This window comes from Oncorhynchus kisutch, linkage group LG6, assembly GCF_002021735.2.
Source record: "Oncorhynchus kisutch isolate 150728-3 linkage group LG6, Okis_V2, whole genome shotgun sequence".
NCBI lineage: Eukaryota > Metazoa > Chordata > Actinopteri > Salmoniformes > Salmonidae > Oncorhynchus > Oncorhynchus kisutch.
The window spans coordinates 9,176,058-9,195,060 of NC_034179.2; the positions used below are offsets into that span (position 1 = coordinate 9,176,058).

The 19,003-nt window shown below is 46.0% G+C and overlaps 1 protein-coding gene across 27 annotated transcripts in view; it reads left to right on the forward strand.

Annotated features, from left to right (window-relative positions):
• mapk10 (mitogen-activated protein kinase 10) overlaps window positions 1-19,003 on the forward strand; it is a 135,690-nt gene that overhangs the window by 60,481 nt on the left and 56,206 nt on the right. For 20 of the 27 annotated variants that reach the window (XM_031826101.1, XM_031826112.1, XM_031826116.1 and 17 more), the window contains 5 exons: window positions 5,895-6,024; window positions 7,294-7,352; window positions 9,954-10,092; window positions 10,721-10,886; window positions 12,559-12,630. In XM_031826101.1, coding sequence (XP_031681961.1) covers window positions 5,895-6,024; window positions 7,294-7,352; window positions 9,954-10,092; window positions 10,721-10,886; window positions 12,559-12,630 — 566 coding nt within the window. The remainder of the gene's footprint in view (window positions 1-5,894; window positions 6,025-7,293; window positions 7,353-9,953; window positions 10,093-10,720; window positions 10,887-12,558; window positions 12,631-19,003) is intronic. The other 7 variants (XM_031826110.1, XM_020484755.2, XM_020484757.2 and 4 more) reach the window with 1 other exon arrangement.

Genomic DNA, 19,003 nt, shown 5'->3' on the forward strand with positions numbered 1-19,003 from the left:
CCTGGCCCTTCCACCACTACCCTGGTACTTCCACCACTACCCTGGTCCTTCCACCACTACCCTGGTCCTTCCACCACTACGAAACCTCGGAGGGTGCTTTAGAAAGGCCAATAGGTTTCCAATAGGTCTGAAGGAAATGAAAGACACACACACACACACAGAAAGACAGACACACACTCCCCATCACATAGGATATCTAGGAATAATGATTTGTCAGCTCAGTAGTGTGTGTTAAATGATCTCAGCCATGCTTTGTGCTTTCTCAATATTCCACCTGGCTGTGAAAGTCAATATGCCACCTGGCAGTGAAAGTCAATATGCCACTTGGCTGTGAAAGTCAATATGACACCTGGCTGTGAAAGTCAATATGCCACCTGGCTGTGAAAGTCAATACACCACCTGGCTGTGAAAATTAATATGCCACCTGGCTGTTAAAATCAATATGCCACCTGGCTGTTAAAATCAATATGCCACCTGGCTGTGAAAGTCAATATGCCACCTGGCTGTGAAAGTCAACAGATGTCCGTAATAGAAATGTATACCTAGCTAACAGCTTTTTATAATGGGCCAATTGTTTACTGCTGAATAGCCTGAACAGCATGGCCATATCCCCACTGAATAACCTGTCTCAGAACAGCATGGCTGTATCCTCACTGAATAGCCTGTCTCAGAACAGCATGGCTGTATCCTCACTGAATAGCCTGTCTCAGAACAGCATGGTTGTATCCTCAACTGAATAACCTGTCTCAGAACAGCATGGTTGTATCCTCAACTGAATAACCTGTCTCAGAACAGCATGGTTGTATCCTCAACTGAATAATCTGTCTCAGAAAAGCATGGCTGTATCCCCACTGAATAACCTGTCTCAGAACAGCATGGCTGTATCCTCAACTGAATAACCTGTCTCAGAACAGCATGGTTGTATCCTCAACTGAATAACCTGTCTCAGAACAGCATGGTTGTATCCTCAACTGAATAACCTGTCTCAGAAAAGCATGGCTGTATCCCCACTGAATAACCTGTCTCAGAACAGCATGGCTGTATCCTCAACTGAATAACCTGTCTCAGAACAGCATGGTTGTATCCTGAACTGAATAACCTGTCTCAGAAAAGCATGGCTGTATCCCCACTGGCACCCTATACCTTATGCATGTACAGTGCACTACTTTATAAGGCTCTGGTCAAATGTAGTGCATTATACACTGTGTACAAAATATTAAGGACATCTTCCTAATATTGGGTTGCAACCCCCTCCCCCCCTTTTCCCTCAGAACAGCCTCAATTCGTCGGGGCATGGACTCTATAAGGTGTCGAAAACATTCCACAGGGATGCTGGCCCATGTTGACTCCAATGCTTCCTACAGTTGGTGTGAAGTTGGCTGGATGTTCTTTGGGTGATGGACCATTCTAGATACACATGGGAAACTGTTGAGCGTGAAAAACCCAGCCGCGTTGCACTCCTTGACTCAAACCGGTGCGCCTGGCACTTACTACCATACCCCGTTCAAAGGCATTCCAATATTTTGTCTTCCCCATTCACCCTCTGAATGGCACACATACACAATCCATGTCTCAATTGTCTCAAGGCTTAAAAATCCTTCTTTAACCGGTCTCCTCCCCTTCATCTACACTGATTTGAAGTGGATTTAACAAGTGACATCAATAAGGGATCATAGCTTTAACCTGGATTCACCTTGTCAGTCTATGTCATGGAAAGAGCAGGTGTTCTTAATGTTTTGTACACTCGCGTATAGGGAATAGGATGCCATTTGGGATGCAGTGAGTTGCAGCTGAATGTATGATTGTAAAATCACCAAAATCAAAGACCAATTTCTACATCCACCATTTTTACCTTTATTTAACTAGGCAAGTCAGTTAAGAACATATTATTCTTTTCAATGATGGCCTAGGAACAGTGAGTTAACTGCCTGTTCAGGGACAGAACAACAGATTTGTACCTTGTCAGCTTGGGGATTTGAACTTGCAACCTTTCGGTTACTAGTCCAACGCTCTAACCACTAGGCTACCCTACCTCTGTTCTGGATTAGGTTTTAACAGCGGGAACTGGGTTACTGAGATTTCAGAGATTTGTCACTCAAACCCGATTCTCGTTTCCCTGGACAATGGCGACAACCGGTAAATTATAATAAATGATTTCTATGAACAGTGTGACGTGAAATTAAACTGTTAAATGATGTTCAATGTCTAAATCTGGTTTCTCCGCAGCTTCCTCTGCTCTGCTACCTGCATGATCAATCATCAACCGCTTAGTGTGTGTGTGTGTGTGTGTGTGTGTGTGTGTGTGTGTGTTGGTGTGTGTGTGTGTGTGTGTGCGTGTGCGTGTGTGTATGTTGGTGTGTATGTGTGTGTGTGTGTGTGTGTATGTGTGTGTGTGTGTAAGACTGTGTGTGTGTGTGTGTGTGTGTGTGTGTGTGTGTGTGTGTGTGTGTGTGTGTGTGTGTGTGTGTGTGTGTGTGTGTGTGTGTGTGTGTGTGTGTGTGTGTGTGTGTGTGTGTGTGTTGGTGTGGCCATAAATTCAAAGAGCTGTGTGTGACGGGTTCTCCTACCATTTCATTTCAATGCCATTTCAAAAAGAAGACTATAGCCTTCCTAATAATCCCTCTACATACTGTATCATAACTGGTGAGAAGATATGCTGAGCAATAGAAGGGTAAATTAGCCCAGATGCCAAAAAAAAAAAAAAATGCCCGTGTGACCTATCAACTCTCTGGCTTCATTCATACATTAGACCAGTCGTCACAATGCTAGCAGACTACCATATTTACTTAACACACAGTTGCTAATAGAGCACATGCCTCGGGCTAATTGCATGGCTTCTATGCATGTAATTGTTTACTATATGTGCAGGCTACACGCGACCTCTCAACACAGTTATGGTAGACAATATCCAATCTCAATCTCACATCCAAATCTCCACTAACATGTGGCACTGGCAAATCTGACCAGTAGCTCACCATGTGCCCACTTTTAACATCCTGTACCAATGTTGCTAATCGAAGCCATGCAATTAGCCCTTTCTTTGAGCGCTTTTGTGAACACAGTGTATCAGTCATTTTGTGATTAGCAGCAGTGATTAGCAGCAGTTTATATTTGAGCCAGGATCTGTAGAGACACAGTGCCTTAGACCGCTGTGCCACTTGGGAGGCCCTCTTACTGTAGATGACTTGTTTTCTTACTGTAGATACCTGTTTTCTTACTGTAGATTACCTGTTTTCTTACTGTAGATTACCTGTTTTCTTACTGTAGATGACCTGTTTTCTTACTGTAGATGACCTGTTTTCTTACTGTAGATGACCTGTTTTCTTACTGTAGATGACCTGTTTTCTTACTGTAGATGACCTGTTTTCTTACTGTAGATGACCTGTTTTCTTACTGTAGATCACCTGTTTTCTTACTGTAGATGACCTGTTTTCTTACTGTAGATCACCTGTTTTCTTACTGTAGATGACCTGTTTTCTTACTGTAGATTACCTGTTTTCTTACTGTAGATGACCTGTTTTCTTACTGTAGATGACCTGTTTTCTCACTATAGATGACCTGTTTTCTTACTGTAGATTACCTGTTTTCTCACTGTAGATTACCTGTTTTCTCACTATAGATAACCTGTTTTCTTACTGTAGGTGACCTGTTTTCTTACTGTAGTTTACCTGTTTTCTTACTGTAGATGACCTGTTTTCTCACTACAGATGACCTGTTTTCTCACTATAGATTACCTGTTTTCTTACTGTAGATTACCTGTTTTCTTACTGTAGATAACCTGTTTTCTTACTGTAGATGACCTGTTTTCTCACTACAGATGACCTGTTTTCTCACTATAGATGACCTGTTTTCTTACTGTAGATTACCTGTTTTCTTACTGTAGATAACCTGTTTTCTTACTGTAGATGACCGGTTTTCTCACTATAGATGACCTGTTTTCTCACTATAGATCACCTGTTTTCTTACTGTAGATGACCTGTTTTCTCACTATAGATCACCTGTTTTCTTACTGTAGATGACCTGTTTTCTTACTATAGATTACCTGTTTTCTTACTGTAGATGACCTGTTTTCTTACTGTAGATGACCTGTTTTCTTACTGTAGATGACCTGTTTTCTTACTGTAGATGACCTGTTTTCTTACTGTAGATGACCTGTTTTCTTACTGTAGATCACCTGTTTTCTTACTGTAGATGACCTGTTTTCTTACTGTAGATGACCTGTTTTCTTACTGTAGATCACCTGTTTTCTTACTGTAGATCACCTGTTTTCTCACTATAGATCACCTGTTTTCTTACTGTAGATGACCGGTTTTCTTACTGTAGATGACCTGTTTTCTTACTGTAGAACACCTGTTTTCTTACTGTAGATCACCTGTTTTCTCACTATAGATGACCTGTTTTCTTACTGTAGATGACCTGTTTTCTTACTGTAGATGACCTGTTTTCTCACTATAGATGACCTGTTTTCTTACTGTAGATGACCTGTTTTCTTACTGTAGATTACCTGTTTTCTTACTGTAGTTTACCTGTTTTCTTACTGTAGATGACCGGTTTTCTTACTGTAGATGACCTGTTTTCTTACTGTAGATGACCGGTTTTCTTACTGTAGATCACCTGTTTTCTTACTGTAGATGACCTGTTTTCTTACTGTAGATGACCTGTTTTCTTACTGTAGATCACCTGTTTTCTTACTGTAGATCACCTGTTTTCTCACTATAGATCACCTGTTTTCTTACTGTAGATGACCGGTTTTCTTACTGTAGATGACCTGTTTTCTTACTGTAGAACACCTGTTTTCTTACTGTAGATCACCTGTTTTCTCACTATAGATGACCTGTTTTCTTACTGTAGATGACCTGTTTTCTTACTGTAGATGACCTGTTTTCTCACTATAGATGACCTGTTTTCTTACTGTAGATGACCTGTTTTCTTACTGTAGATTACCTGTTTTCTTACTGTAGTTTACCTGTTTTCTTACTGTAGATGACCGGTTTTCTTACTGTAGATGACCTGTTTTCTTACTGTAGATGACCGGTTTTCTTACTGTAGATCACCTGTTTTCTTACTGTAGATGACCTGTTTTCTTACTGTAGATGACCTGTTTTCTTACTGTAGATGACCTGTTTTCTTACTGTAGATCACCTGTTTTCTCACTATAGATCACCTGTTTTCTTACTGTAGATGACCTGTTTTCTTACTGTAGATTACCTGTTTTCTTACTGTAGTTTACCTGTTTTCTTACTGTAGATGACCGGTTTTCTTACTGTAGATGACCTGTTTTCTTACTGTAGATGACCGGTTTTCTTACTGTAGATGACCTGTTTTCTTACTGTAGATGACCGGTTTTCTTACTGTAGATGACCTGTTTTCTTACCGTAGATGACTGGTTTTCTTACTGTAGATGACCTGTTTTCTTACTGTAGATGACCGGTTTTCTTACTGTAGATGACCTGTTTTCTTACTGTAGATGACCGGTTTTCTTACTGTAGATGACCTGTTTTCTCACTATAGATGACCTGTTTTCTTACTGTAGATTACCTGTTTTCTTACTGTAGATTACCTGTTTTCTTACTGTAGATCACCTGTTTTCTTACTGTAGATGACCTGTTTTCTTACTGTAGATGACCTGTTTTCTTACTGTAGATTACCTGTTTTCTTACTGTAGATGACCTGTTTTCTTACTGTAGATCACCTGTTTTCTTACTGTAGATGACCTGTTTTCTTACTGTAGATTACCTGTTTTCTTACTGTAGATGACCGGTTTTCTTACTGTAGTTTACCTGTTTTCTCACATACAAATAGAACAGCTACTGTAGAACAAACAAACCCCTTGGAGCATGGCGATTCACAACGACATAGTTCTAATCCTGTGTTTTCCGCTGTGCTCTCTGCAGTGCCGGGTCCGATTCGGTCCTCGACAGGAACGTGGCCATCAAGAAGCTCAGCAGACCCTTTCAGAACCAGACCCATGCCAAGAGGGCATACAGGGAACTGGTGCTCATGAAATGTGTCAATCACAAAAACGTGAGTTACAATGTTATGTCTCGTTTAAGCAAGTAACAATATATGTGTGTGTGTGTGTGTGTGTGTGTGTGTGTGTGTGTGTGTGTGTGTGTGTGTGTGTGTGTGTGTGTGTGTGTGTGTGTGTGTGTGTGTGTGTGTGTGTGTGTGTGTGCGTGTGCATGCTTGATTGTGTCTGTGTGTGTGTGTGGTCGTGTTATTAAAATCAAATCAAAGTTTATTTGTCACGTGCGCCGAATACAACATACAGTGAAATGCTTACTTACAGGCTCTAACCAATAGTGTAAAAGGTATTAGGGAAACAATAGGTAAGTAAAGAAATAAAACAACAGTAAAAAGACAGGCTATATACAGTAGAGAGGCTATATACAGTAGAGAGGCTATATACAGTAGAGAGGCTATATACAGTAGTGAGGCTATATTCAGTAGTGAGGCTATAACAGTAGCGAGGCTACATACAGACACCGGTTAGTCAGGCTGATTGAGGTAGTATGTACATGTAGATATGGTTAAAGTGACTATGCATATATGATAAACAGAGAGTAGCAGTAGCGTAAAAGAGGGGTTGGGGAGTGGTGGGTGGGACACAATGCAGATATCCCGGTTAGCCAATGTGCCAATTGAGGTAGTATATACATGAATGTATAGTTAAAGTGACTATGCATATATAATAAACAGAGAGTAGCAGCAATGTAAAAGAGGGGTTGGGGGGGGCACAATGCAAATAGTCTGGGTAGCCATTTGATTACCTGGTTCAGGAGTCTTATGGCTTGGGGGTAAAAACTGTTGGGAAGCCTTTTTGTCCTAGACTTGGCACTCCGGTACCGCTTGCCATGCAGTAGTAGAGAGAACAGTCTATGACTGGGGTGGCTGGGGTATTTGACAATTTTTTTAGGGCCTTTCTCTGACACTGCCCGGTGTAGAGATCCTGGATGGCAGGCAGCTTAGCCCCAGTGATGTACTGGGCCGTACGCACTACCCTTTTTAGTGCATTGCGGTCGGAGGCCGAGCAATTTTCCGTACCAGGAAGTGATGCAACCAGTCAGGATTTTGGCCTTTGTTTTTATTTTGCCTTTGTCCATAGGAATTCCCTTTTTACTTGAACCTCCCAGTCACTGCAGTGTGGCGCTGCATCATTGTGAAGCTATATATAAAACAAATATGGCTGAAGACACAAGAATTTGAAATGTAAATAGCTGTTAATGTTGTAGCTTACTGTACCTAGACTGGAACGTTAACCTGAGACTCTCTCTGTTTGTCCCTCTCTTTCAGATCATCAGTTTATTAAATGTTTTCACACCACAGAAATCATTAGAAGACTTCCAGGATGTGTAAGTGCCAATAAACTTTCAGAGGAAAAATGAACAATTGTGAGATCACTCAGAGAGAATGCAGGGAAAACCTATATTTTCACTTAATCTGACTTTTAATGTGACGTATTACTCTGATTTAACAACAGACAAGCACAAGTGTTACGTACCTTCAAGACTTATTCGTTTGGAGAAAAGAAGCAGTGAGACTGAAGTCTGTGAAGGTGGTAGTGAAGTGTAATGTGAAGCCATCGGGTTCTGTCTCTCTTTGTACTGACTGATGAATGAAGATGAAAGAAGCAGTGAGACTGAAGTCTGTGAAGGTGGTAGAGAAGTGTAATGTGAAGCATTCGGGTTCTGTCTCTCTTTGTACTGACTGATGAATGAAGATGCAAGAAGCAGTGAGACTGAAGTCTGTGAAGGTGGTAGTGAAGTGTAATGTGAAGCCTTCGGGTTCTGTCTCTCTTTGTACTGACTGATGAATGAAGATGAAAGAAGCAGTGAGACTGAAGTCTGTGAAGGTGGTAGAGAAGTGTAATGTGAAGCATTCGGGTTCTGTCTCTCTTTGTACTGACTGATGAATGAAGATGAAAGAAGCAGTGAGACTGAAGTCTGTGAAGGTGGTAGTGAAGTGTAATGTGAAGCCTTCGGATTCTGCCTCTCTTTGTACTGACCGATGAATGAATTTGTAGACTGCTGATACTGCAGTAAATGGATTGCACCATGCTCGTCTGAAGCAGTTTATCTTCACTATATCCCCGTCTATTAGTCTGGTAGGTAATTCAAATCTGATTTTATGAATCTGAAATGTATGAATACATGTAGAATTCTAGGTAATTACATTAAATTTATTGCAAAGTAAAAACAAAATAATTTGTTTATATATATATATACATATATATATATATATATATATAAGTAAATGATTTTGTTATACTACCTCAAAATACGTCATATATATAAACAAATTATATATATATATATATATACTGTAAAGTGGGCAAATACACTTTCCAGTTCCATCAATTGAGTGTGTCAGTGGAACACTGTTGCTTCCGTCCCTCTCCTTACCCCGAGCTGGGCTTGAACCAGGGGCACCCTCTGAACACATCACCTCCCAAGAAGCATCGTTACCGATCGCATCACAAAAGCTTGAAGATCAGAGGAAGGGAAACAACTACTTCAAGGTCTCCGAGCGAGTGACGACACCGTTTGAAACGCTACAAGCGCGCAACGCTAACCAGCTAGTCATTTCACACCGGTCACACCAGGACATTGAGATGAGATGGAAAAAAATATGGTAACGAACACGATGACTTCCATGAATCAATGGAGTGGCTGCGGTTCTGGATATTCCGGAAACCGGATTTTTCGTGTCTAAATATACAGGTTGTTTGTGCTGTCAGATTGTTTTAATGTAGCTGTTGCCCCCTCCTTGTTCAGCAATGAACGCCATTGTCTGGTGTAGCCTACGAACTTCATGTTGTACACAGAAGAACTGATCAACATGTTCGTACGAACTCCCAAAGCAAAACTCAATGAGGAGTTACGCACAAGTATGTAGGCAGCGTATCAAACACAAGCAAGACACAGACACGCAACGTAGCCTAATTAGCGATTAAAGTTGTTTTTTAATTATCATTGCAAACATTGGCTAAGCAGGAGGCAGACAGTCAAAGTAGTAGTGCTATTTTTCAGCAACTCTGGCTACGATATGGCAGCAACTATAAAGAGTAGCCTACATCATCACAAATAAAAAGATGATTGTTTTTGCTCCAATGCAACGTGTAAGGGCCTGCATTCTGCTTGTGCCACTGCAATATCCATTACAACAGACAGAGAAGGTTCTAGCCTTCATAATAGCCTTGAATGTTTTTATTTTAGCTGTTCAGAAATATGAGGCTGAGACACCGGCTACATCACCATGGTTCAGAAGGGTCTCCTGAGTGAGTGGCGCAGCGGTCTAAGGCACCGCATTGCAGTGCTAGAGGCATCAGGACAGATCCTGGTTCGTTCCCAGACTGTGTCACAACTGGCCGTGATCGGGACCACCCATAGTGGTGGGGCACAATTGGCCCAGTCTCATCTGAGTTAGGGGAGGGTTTGGCCGGGGGGGAGGTAGAAGAATTTGTTCTTAACTGACTTGTCTAGTTATATAACGGGTCAATTAAATAAGAGGCTGAGTAAAGACACGCTTGTGCAGAAAAGTGATCCAGATGTTTATCTTAGAGAAAAGGGTTTCCAGAAGGGAAACTCTGTATTCGCAGCCCCGGCCTTCATACAAAGACCATGTAGAATCCCATTGATGCTCTGGCACTGCACAGTGGTGTCCATTGTGATGAGACGGAGGAGTAGAAGAGAAAGGAGTGAGAGGCAGAATGATAGATTAAACTAGAGCCTCTTGGGTTTAAAGGTCGTGTAGGCCTCAGACCTCTTCTTCATTCTGGATATTATTTCACTACTTTCCCGCCATATTCAAATGCCAACTCAGGGTGTTTACTACTAGTTGTGAAAACATGTCTATCTGTTTTGGAGCACTAACTTTTAGATCTGTCTGGCCCGAAGTAGATCCATCACCACGGTAGCCCACGTCTCTTCTTACTAACAGTGTCACTCTGTCAGGTACCTGTGCATGGAGCTGATGGATGCCAACCTGTGCCAAGTGATCCAGATGGAGCTGGACCATGAGAGAATGTCTTACCTGCTCTACCAGATGCTGTGTGGAATCAAACACCTGCACTCCGCTGGCATCATTCACAGGGTGAGATGGCCTCTCTCTCTCTGTGTGTGTGTGTGTGTGTGTGTGTGTGTGTGTGTGTGTGTGTGTGTGTGTGTGTGTGTGTGTGTGTGTGTGTGTGTGTGTGTGTGTGTGTGTGTGTGTGTGTGTGTGTGTGTGTGTGTGTGTGTGTGTGGAATCAAACACCTGCACTCCGCTGGCATCATTCACAGGGCGAGATGGCCTCTCTGTGTGTGTGGCTGGCTTCCGGGTTAAGCGAGCAGTGTGTCAAGAAGCAGTGTGTCTTGGCTGGGTTGTGTTTCTGAGGACACATGGCTCTCAACCTTCACCTCTCCCGAGTCCGTAGGGGAGTTGCAGCGGTGGGACAAGACTGTAACTACCAATTGGATGTCACAATATCAAATTGTGGAGAAAAAGGAATGTAATTATTTTTCTATGTCCTTTTTCACATATGAAACAGGACTTTAATCATGCTGAACATTACACTGCTTATAACCCAGTGGGCAAAGCTGATGGAAATGACATCATTGCAACTGCTTCTGCCTGCTGGGATATGCCATCTGTGGACATTTAAACATACTATAGTAGCTAGCACCACCTGTTAAAGTTTTACCTCAGTAACCCTCATCTCTTGTTGTTGCTTTCCCCAAAGGACCTGAAACCTAGCAATATAGTGGTGAAATCTGATTGTACTCTGAAGATCCTGGACTTTGGCTTGGCTAGGACTGCAGGCACCAGTTTCATGATGACCCCGTATGTGGTGACGCGGTACTACAGAGCCCCAGAGGTCATCCTGGGCATGGGGTACAAAGAGAACGGTAAGAAAGGTTCTAGAGGAGGTTCTGGTGTTCTGACACTAACATGCTACTGCTGGGATGTGTTCTAATACTTTAAGATGTGTTCTAATACTTTAAGATGTGTTCTAATACTTTAAGATGTGTTCTAATACTTTAAGATGTGTTCTAATACTTTAAGATGTGTTCTAATACTTTAAGATGTGTTCTAATACTTTAAGATGTGTTCTAATACTTTAAGATGTGTTCTAATCTAATTACTTTAAGATGTGTTCTAATACTTTAAGATGTGTTCTAATACTTTAAGATGTGTTCTAATACTTTAACTAACCCACGGACTCCTCAGGTGTGGTAGTGTAACCTCTTCTTTATGACCTTAAGTCAGAATACGTCTACAGTCAGTGGTCTGTAGACAGCAGGGGCCTCTGACAGCCTCTCCACATCATGGAGTAAATACATGCTTACATAAACCACAAGCAGTGGTGAGTGGGTAACCTTGGCTCTACACTCATGAATACACTACTAGACGGAGGCCTGTAGGGTGAGAGGCCGGGAGGTGAGGCCATGGATTTCCTGCCATCAGCCAAACCCCAGGAGACTGGCTTCTTCTCTCTCTCTCTTCATTAATGGAATAGTAATTTGTCTGCGTGCTACGTCTCTGACTAATTATAGTCTGAATAACCAACCGCCTCTTTCAAATCACTCTCTGTTTCCCACGCTCTCTGTCAACAACATCTCTTTCTCAATTCCTCTTTCCTTGATTTCTCACATATTTGATGTATCCTATCCTTGCCACCTTCTCAAAACGCATTGGAGGAGAACTTGAGGGTTCCAAGGGGAGGGACCTAGGGGAGGGACCTAGGGGAGGGTTCCAAGGGGAGGGTTCCAAGGGGAGGGACCTAGTGTAGGGTTCTGAGGGGGCGACCTAAGGGAGGGTTCCGAGGGGAGGGTTCCGTGGGGAGGGACCCAGAGGAGGGTTCTGAGGGGGCGACCTAAGGGAGGGTTCAGAGGGAAGGGACATAGGGGATGGTCCGAGGGGAGGGACCTAGGGGAGGGTTCCGAGGTGATGGACCTAGGGGAGGGTTCCGTGGGGAGGGACCTAGAGGAGGGTTCTAAGCGGGCGACCTAAGGGAGGGTTCCGAGGGAAGGGACCTAAGGGAGGGTTCCGAGGGGAGGGACATAGGGGATGGTACAAGGGGAGGGACATAGGGGAGGGTTCTGAGGGGAGGGACCTAGGGGAGGGTTCTGAGGGGAGGGACCTAGGGGAGGGTTCTGAGGGGAGGGACCTAGGGGAGGGTTCTGAGGGGAGGGACCCAGGGGAGGGTTCTGAGGGGAGGGACCTAGAGGAGGGTTCTAAGGGGGCGACCTAAGGGAGGGTTCCGAGGGAAGGGACATAGGGGATGGTTCGAGGGGAGGGACCTAGGGGAGGGACCTAGGGGAGGGTTCCGAGGGGAGCGACCGAGGGGAGGGACCGAGGGGAGGGTCCTAGGGGAGGGTTCCGAGGGGAGGGACCTAGGGGAGGGTTCCGAGGGGAGGGTTCAGAGGGGAGGGACCTTGGATCTTCACGTCTAATACGTTTTGATAAAGAGGCGAGGAGAAAGGATGCTGGGAAAGAGGAACTGAGAAAGAGCCTACGGTTTTCTTTTCTAATGCTAACCTCTGACTTATCTCTCACTCTCTGTCTCTGTACCTGCAGTGGATATATGGTCGGTGGGGTGCATTATGGGAGAAATGGTGCGTCACAAAATTCTGTTCCCTGGCCGGGACTGTATCCTTACTTACTAAGATAATATACATATTTTCAGTTGATCTTTATCAAAGAATAAGGCCAGCATTCAATCCAATCTGCTATTGCACAGGGCACTATGCTGCTGACAATTCATATTTTAAAGGCTATTTCCCCCAACATTCGCAGAGATCGCTTTCGTGGAAAACGCTGCGCAAGCGTAAATTACCCATAATAGTCTGTTACTGTGCTTTAATATGCCATTCTTTGAATCCCGGTCTAAGATTTGTGCCTGTAAAATTTGAATGAACAGGTATTTAATAAGTGATTTGTATCAAAATAAAGGAAGTAGAGTACGTACATCAAATCCTGCCATTGGTCCAATTCTTTATACATGTATTTGATTCTTCTCAGACTCACTGAAGGTGAATCGATACCTGTCCTGTCCTCCTCTGTTAGGTACTGACCTGTCCCCATCTGTTAGGTACTGACCTGTCCCCATCTGTTAGGTACTGGGCTGTCCCCATCTGTTAGGTACTGACCTGTCCCCATCTGTTAGGTACTGTCCTGTCCCCATCTGTTAGGTACTGACCTGTCCCCATCTGTTAGGTACTGACCTGTCCCCATCTGTTAGGTACTGACCTGTCCCCATCTGTTAGGTACTGTCCTGTCCCCATCTGTTAGGTACTGACCTGTCCCCATCTGTTAGGTACTGACCTGTCCCCATCTGTTAGGTACTGACCTGTCCCCATCTGTTAGGTACTGACCTGTCCCCATCTGTTAGGTACTGACCTGTCCCCATCTGTTAGGTACTGACCTGTCCTCCTCTGTTAGGTACTGACCTGTCCTCCTCTGTTAGGTACTGACCTGTCCTCCTCTGTTAGGTACTGACCTGTCCTCCTCTGTTAGGTACTGACCTGTCCTCCTCTGTTAGGTACTGACCTGTCCTCCTCTGTTAGGTACTGACCTGTCCCCATCTGTTAGGTACTGACCTGTCCCCATCTGTTAGATACTGACCTGTCCTCCTCTGTTAGGTACTGACCTGTCCCCATCTGTTAGGTACTGACCTGTCCCCATCTGTTAGGTACTGTCCTGTCCCCATCTGTTAGGTACTGACCTGTCCCCATCTGTTAGGTACTGACCTGTCCCCATCTGTTAGGTACTGACCTGTCCCCATCTGTTAGGTACTGGGCTGTTCTCCTCTGTTAGGTACTGACCTGTCCCCATCTGTTAGGTACTGACCTGTCCTCCTCTGTTAGGTACTGACCTGTCCCCATCTGTTAGGTACTGACCTGTCCTCCTCTGTTAGGTACTGACCTGTCCCCATCTGTTAGGTACTGACCTGTCCCCATCTGTTAGGTACTGACCTGTCCCCATCTGTTAGGTACTGGCCTGTCCCCATCTGTTAGGTACTGACCTGTCCCCATCTGTTAGGTACTGACCTGTCCCCATCTGTTAGATACTGGCCTGTCCTCCTCTGTTAGGTACTGTCCTGTCCCCATCTGTTAGGTACTGTCCTGTCCCCATCTGTTAGGTACTGGGCTGTCCCCATCTGTTAGGTACTGGCCTGTCCCCATCTGTTAGGTACTGACCTGTCCCCATCTGTTAGGTACTGGGCTGTCCCCATCTGTTAGGTACTGGGCTGTCCCCATCTGTTAGGTACTGGGCTGTCCCCATCTGTTAGGTACTGGGCTGTCCCCATCTGTTAGGTACTGGGCTGTCCCCATCTGTTAGGTACTGTCCTGTCCTCCTCTGTTAGGTACTGACCTGTCCCCATCTGTTAGGTACTGTCCTGTCCCCATCTGTTAGGTACTGACCTGTCCTCCTCTGTTAGGTACTGACCTGTCCCCATCTGTTAGGTACTGTCCTGTCCCCATCTGTTAGGTACTGACCTGTCCCCATCTGTTAGGTACTGACCTGTCCCCATCTGTTAGGTACTGACCTGTCCTCCTCTGTTAGGTACTGACCTGTCCCCATCTGTTAGGTACTGACCTGTCCCCATCTGTTAGGTACTGACCTGTCCTCCTCTGTTAGGTACTGACCTGTCCCCATCTGTTAGGTACTGTCCTGTCCCCATCTGTTAGGTACTGACCTGTCCCCATCTGTTAGGTACTGACCTGTCCCCATCTGTTAGGTACTGACCTGTCCTCCTCTGTTAGGTACTGACCTGTCCCCATCTGTTAGGTACTGACCTGTCCCCATCTGTTAGGTACTGACCTGTCCTCCTCTGTTAGGTACTGACCTGTCCTCCTCTGTTAGGTACTGACCTGTCCTCCTCTGTTAGGTACTGACCTGTCCTCCTCTGTTAGGTACTGACCTGTCCTCCTCTGTTAGGTACTGACCTGTCCTCCTCTGTTAGGTACTGACCTGTCCCCATCTGTTAGGTACTGACCTGTCCCCATCTGTTAGATACTGACCTGTCCTCCTCTGTTAGGTACTGACCTGTCCCCATCTGTTAGGTACTGACCTGTCCCCATCTGTTAGGTACTGTCCTGTCCCCATCTATTAGGTACTGACCTGTCCCCATCTGTTAGGTACTGACCTGTCCCCATCTGTTAGGTACTGACCTGTCCCCATCTGTTAGGTACTGGGCTGTTCTCCTCTGTTAGGTACTGACCTGTCCCCATCTGTTAGGTACTGACCTGTCCTCCTCTGTTAGGTACTGACCTGTCCCCATCTGTTAGGTACTGACCTGTCCTCCTCTGTTAGGTACTGACCTGTCCCCATCTGTTAGGTACTGACCTGTCCCCATCTGTTAGGTACTGACCTGTCCCCATCTGTTAGGTACTGGCCTGTCCCCATCTGTTAGGTACTGACCTGTCCCCATCTGTTAGGTACTGACCTGTCCCCATCTGTTAGGTACTGACCTGTCCCCATCTGTTAGGTACTGACCTGTCCTCCTCTGTTAGGTACTGACCTGTCCCCATCTGTTAGGTACTGACCTGTCCCCATCTGTTAGGTACTGACCTGTCCTCCTCTGTTAGGTACTGACCTGTCCCCATCTGTTAGGTACTGTCCTGTCCCCATCTGTTAGGTACTGACCTGTCCCCATCTGTTAGGTACTGACCTGTCCCCATCTGTTAGGTACTGACCTGTCCTCCTCTGTTAGGTACTGACCTGTCCCCATCTGTTAGGTACTGACCTGTCCCCATCTGTTAGGTACTGACCTGTCCTCCCCTTTAGGTACTGACCTGTCCTCCTCTGTTAGGTACTGACCTGTCCTCCTCTGTTAGGTACTGACCTGTCCTCCTCTGTTAGGTACTGACCTGTCCTCCTCTGTTAGGTACTGACCTGTCCTCCTCTGTTAGGTACTGACCTGTCCCCATCTGTTAGGTACTGACCTGTCCCCATCTGTTAGATACTGACCTGTCCTCCTCTGTTAGGTACTGACCTGTCCCCATCTGTTAGGTACTGACCTGTCCCCATCTGTTAGGTACTGTCCTGTCCCCATCTGTTAGGTACTGACCTGTCCCCATCTGTTAGGTACTGACCTGTCCCCATCTGTTAGGTACTGACCTGTCCCCATCTGTTAGGTACTGGGCTGTTCTCCTCTGTTAGGTACTGACCTGTCCCCATCTGTTAGGTACTGACCTGTCCTCCTCTGTTAGGTACTGACCTGTCCCCATCTGTTAGGTACTGACCTGTCCTCCTCTGTTAGGTACTGACCTGTCCCCATCTGTTAGGTACTGACCTGTCCCCATCTGTTAGGTACTGTCCTGTCCCCATCTGTTAGGTACTGGCCTGTCCCCATCTGTTAGGTACTGAACTGTCCCCATCTGTTAGGTACTGACCTGTCCCCATCTGTTAGATACTGGCCTGTCCTCCTCTGTTAGGTACTGTCCTGTCCCCATCTGTTAGGTACTGTCCTGTCCCCATCTGTTAGGTACTGGGCTGTCCCCATCTGTTAGGTACTGGCCTGTCCCCATCTGTTAGGTACTGACCTGTCCCTATCTGTTAGGTACTGGCTGTCCCCATCTGTTAGGTACTGGGCTGTCCCCATCTGTTAGGTACTGGGCTGTCCCCATCTGTTAGGTACTGGGCTGTCCCCATCTGTTAGGTACTGGGCTGTCCCCATCTGTTAGGTACTGTCCTGTCCTCCTCTGTTAGGTACTGACCTGTCCCCATCTGTTAGGTACTGTCCTTTCCCCATCTGTTAGGTACTGACCTGTCCTCCTCTGTTAGGTACTGTCCTGTCCCCATCTGTTAGGTACTGTCCTGTCCCCATCTGTTAGGTACTGTCCTGTCCCCATCTGTTAGGTACTGACCTGTCCCCATCTGTTAGGTACTGTCCTGTCCCCATCTGTTAGGTACTGACCTGTCCTCCTCTGTTAGGTACTGTCCTGTCCCCATCTGTTAGGTACTGGCCTGTCCTCCTCTGTTAGGTACTGACCTGTCCTCCTCTGTTAGGTACTGTCCTGTCCTCCTCTGTTAGGTACTGGCCTGTCCTCCTCTGTTAGGTACTGTCCTGTCCCCATCTGTTAGGTACTGGCCTGTCCTCCTCTGTTAGGTACTGTCCTGTCCCCATCTGTTAGGTACTGACCTGTCCTCCTCTGTTAGGTACTGACCTGTCCTCCTCTGTTAGGTACTGACCTGTCCTCCTCTGTTAGGTACTGTCCTGTCCCCATCTGTTAGGTACTGACCTGTCCCCATCTGTTAGGTACTGACCTGTCCCCATCTGTTAGGTACTGGCCTGTCCCCATCTGTTAGGTACTGACCTGTCCCCATCTGTTAGGTACTGACCTGTCCCCATCTGTTAGGTACTGGCCTGTCCCCATCTGTTAGGTACTGACCTGTCCCCATCTGTTAGGTACTGGCCTGTCCCCATCTGTTAGGTACTGACCTGTCCCCATCTGTTAGGTACTGACCTGTCCCCATCTGTTAGGTACTGACCTGTCCCCATCTGTTAGGTACTGTCCTGTCCCCATCTGTTAGGTACTGACCTGTCCTCCTCTGTTAGGTACTGACCTGTCCCCATCTGTTAGGTACTGACCTGTCCTCCTCTGTTAGGTACTGTCCTGTCCCCATCTGTTAGGTACTGACCTGTCCCCATCTGTTAGGTACTGTCCTGTCCCCATCTGTTAGGTACTGACCTGTCCCCATCTGTTAGGTACTGTCCTGTCCTCCTCTGTTAGGTACTGTCCTGTCCCCATCTGTTAGGTACTGTCCTGTCCTCCTCTGTTAGGTACTGACCTGTCCCCATCTGTTAGGTACTGTCCTGTCCTCCTCTGTTAGGTACTGTCCTGTCCCCATCTGTTAGGTACTGGCCTGTCCTCCTCTGTTAGGTACTGTCCTGTCCCCATCTGTTAGGTACTGGCCTGTCCTCCTCTGTTAGGTACTGGCCTGTCCTCCTCTGTTAGGTACTGGCCTGTCCCCATCTGTTAGGTACTGTCCTGTCCCCATCTGTTAGGTACTGTCCTGTCCTCCTCTGTTAGGTACTGTCCTGTCCCCATCTGTTAGGTACTGTCCTGTCCTCCTCTGTTAGGTACTGACCTGTCCCCATCTGTTAGGTACTGTCCTGTCCTCCTCTGTTAGGTACTGTCCTGTCCCCATCTGTTAGGTACTGGCCTGTCCTCCTCTGTTAGGTACTGGCCTGTCCTCCTCTGTTAGGTACTGGCCTGTCCCCATCTGTTAGGTACTGGGCTGTTCTCTCTGAAGGTGAATCGATACCTGTCCTGTCCCCATCTGTTAGGTACTGACCTGTCCCCATCTGTTAGGTACTGGGCTGTTCTCTCTGAAGGTGAATCGATACCTGTCCTGTCCCCATCTGTTAGGTACTGACCTGTCCCCATCTGTTAGGTACTGGGCTGTTCTCTCTGAAGGTGAATCGATACCTGTCCTGTCCCCATCTGTTAGGTACTGGGCTGTTCTCTCTGAAGGTGAATCGATACCTGTCCTGTCCTCCTCTGTTAGGTACTGGCCTGTCCTCCTGTTAGGTACTGGCCTGTCCTCCTGTTAGGTACTGGCCTGTCCTCCTCTGTTAGGTACTGGCCTGTCCTCCTCTAGTACTGACCTGTCCCCATGTTAGTTAGGTACTGACCTGTCCCCATCTGTTAGGTACTGGGCTGTCCCCATCTGTTAGGTACTGACCTGTCCCCATCTGTTAGGTACTGTCCTGTCCCCATCTGTTAGGTACTGACCTGTCCCCATCTGTTAGGGTACTGACCTGTCCCCATCTGTTAGGTACTGACCTGTCCCCCATCTGTTAGGTACTGTCCTGTCCCCATCTGTTAGGTACTGACCTGTCCCCATCTGTTAGGTACTGACCTGTCCCCATCTGTTAGGTACTGACCTGTCCCCATCTGTTAGGTACTGACCTGTCCCCATCTGTTAGGTACTGACCTGTCCCCATCTGTTAGGTACTGACCTGTCCTCCTCTGTTAGGTACTGACCTGTCCTCCTCTGTTAGGTACTGACC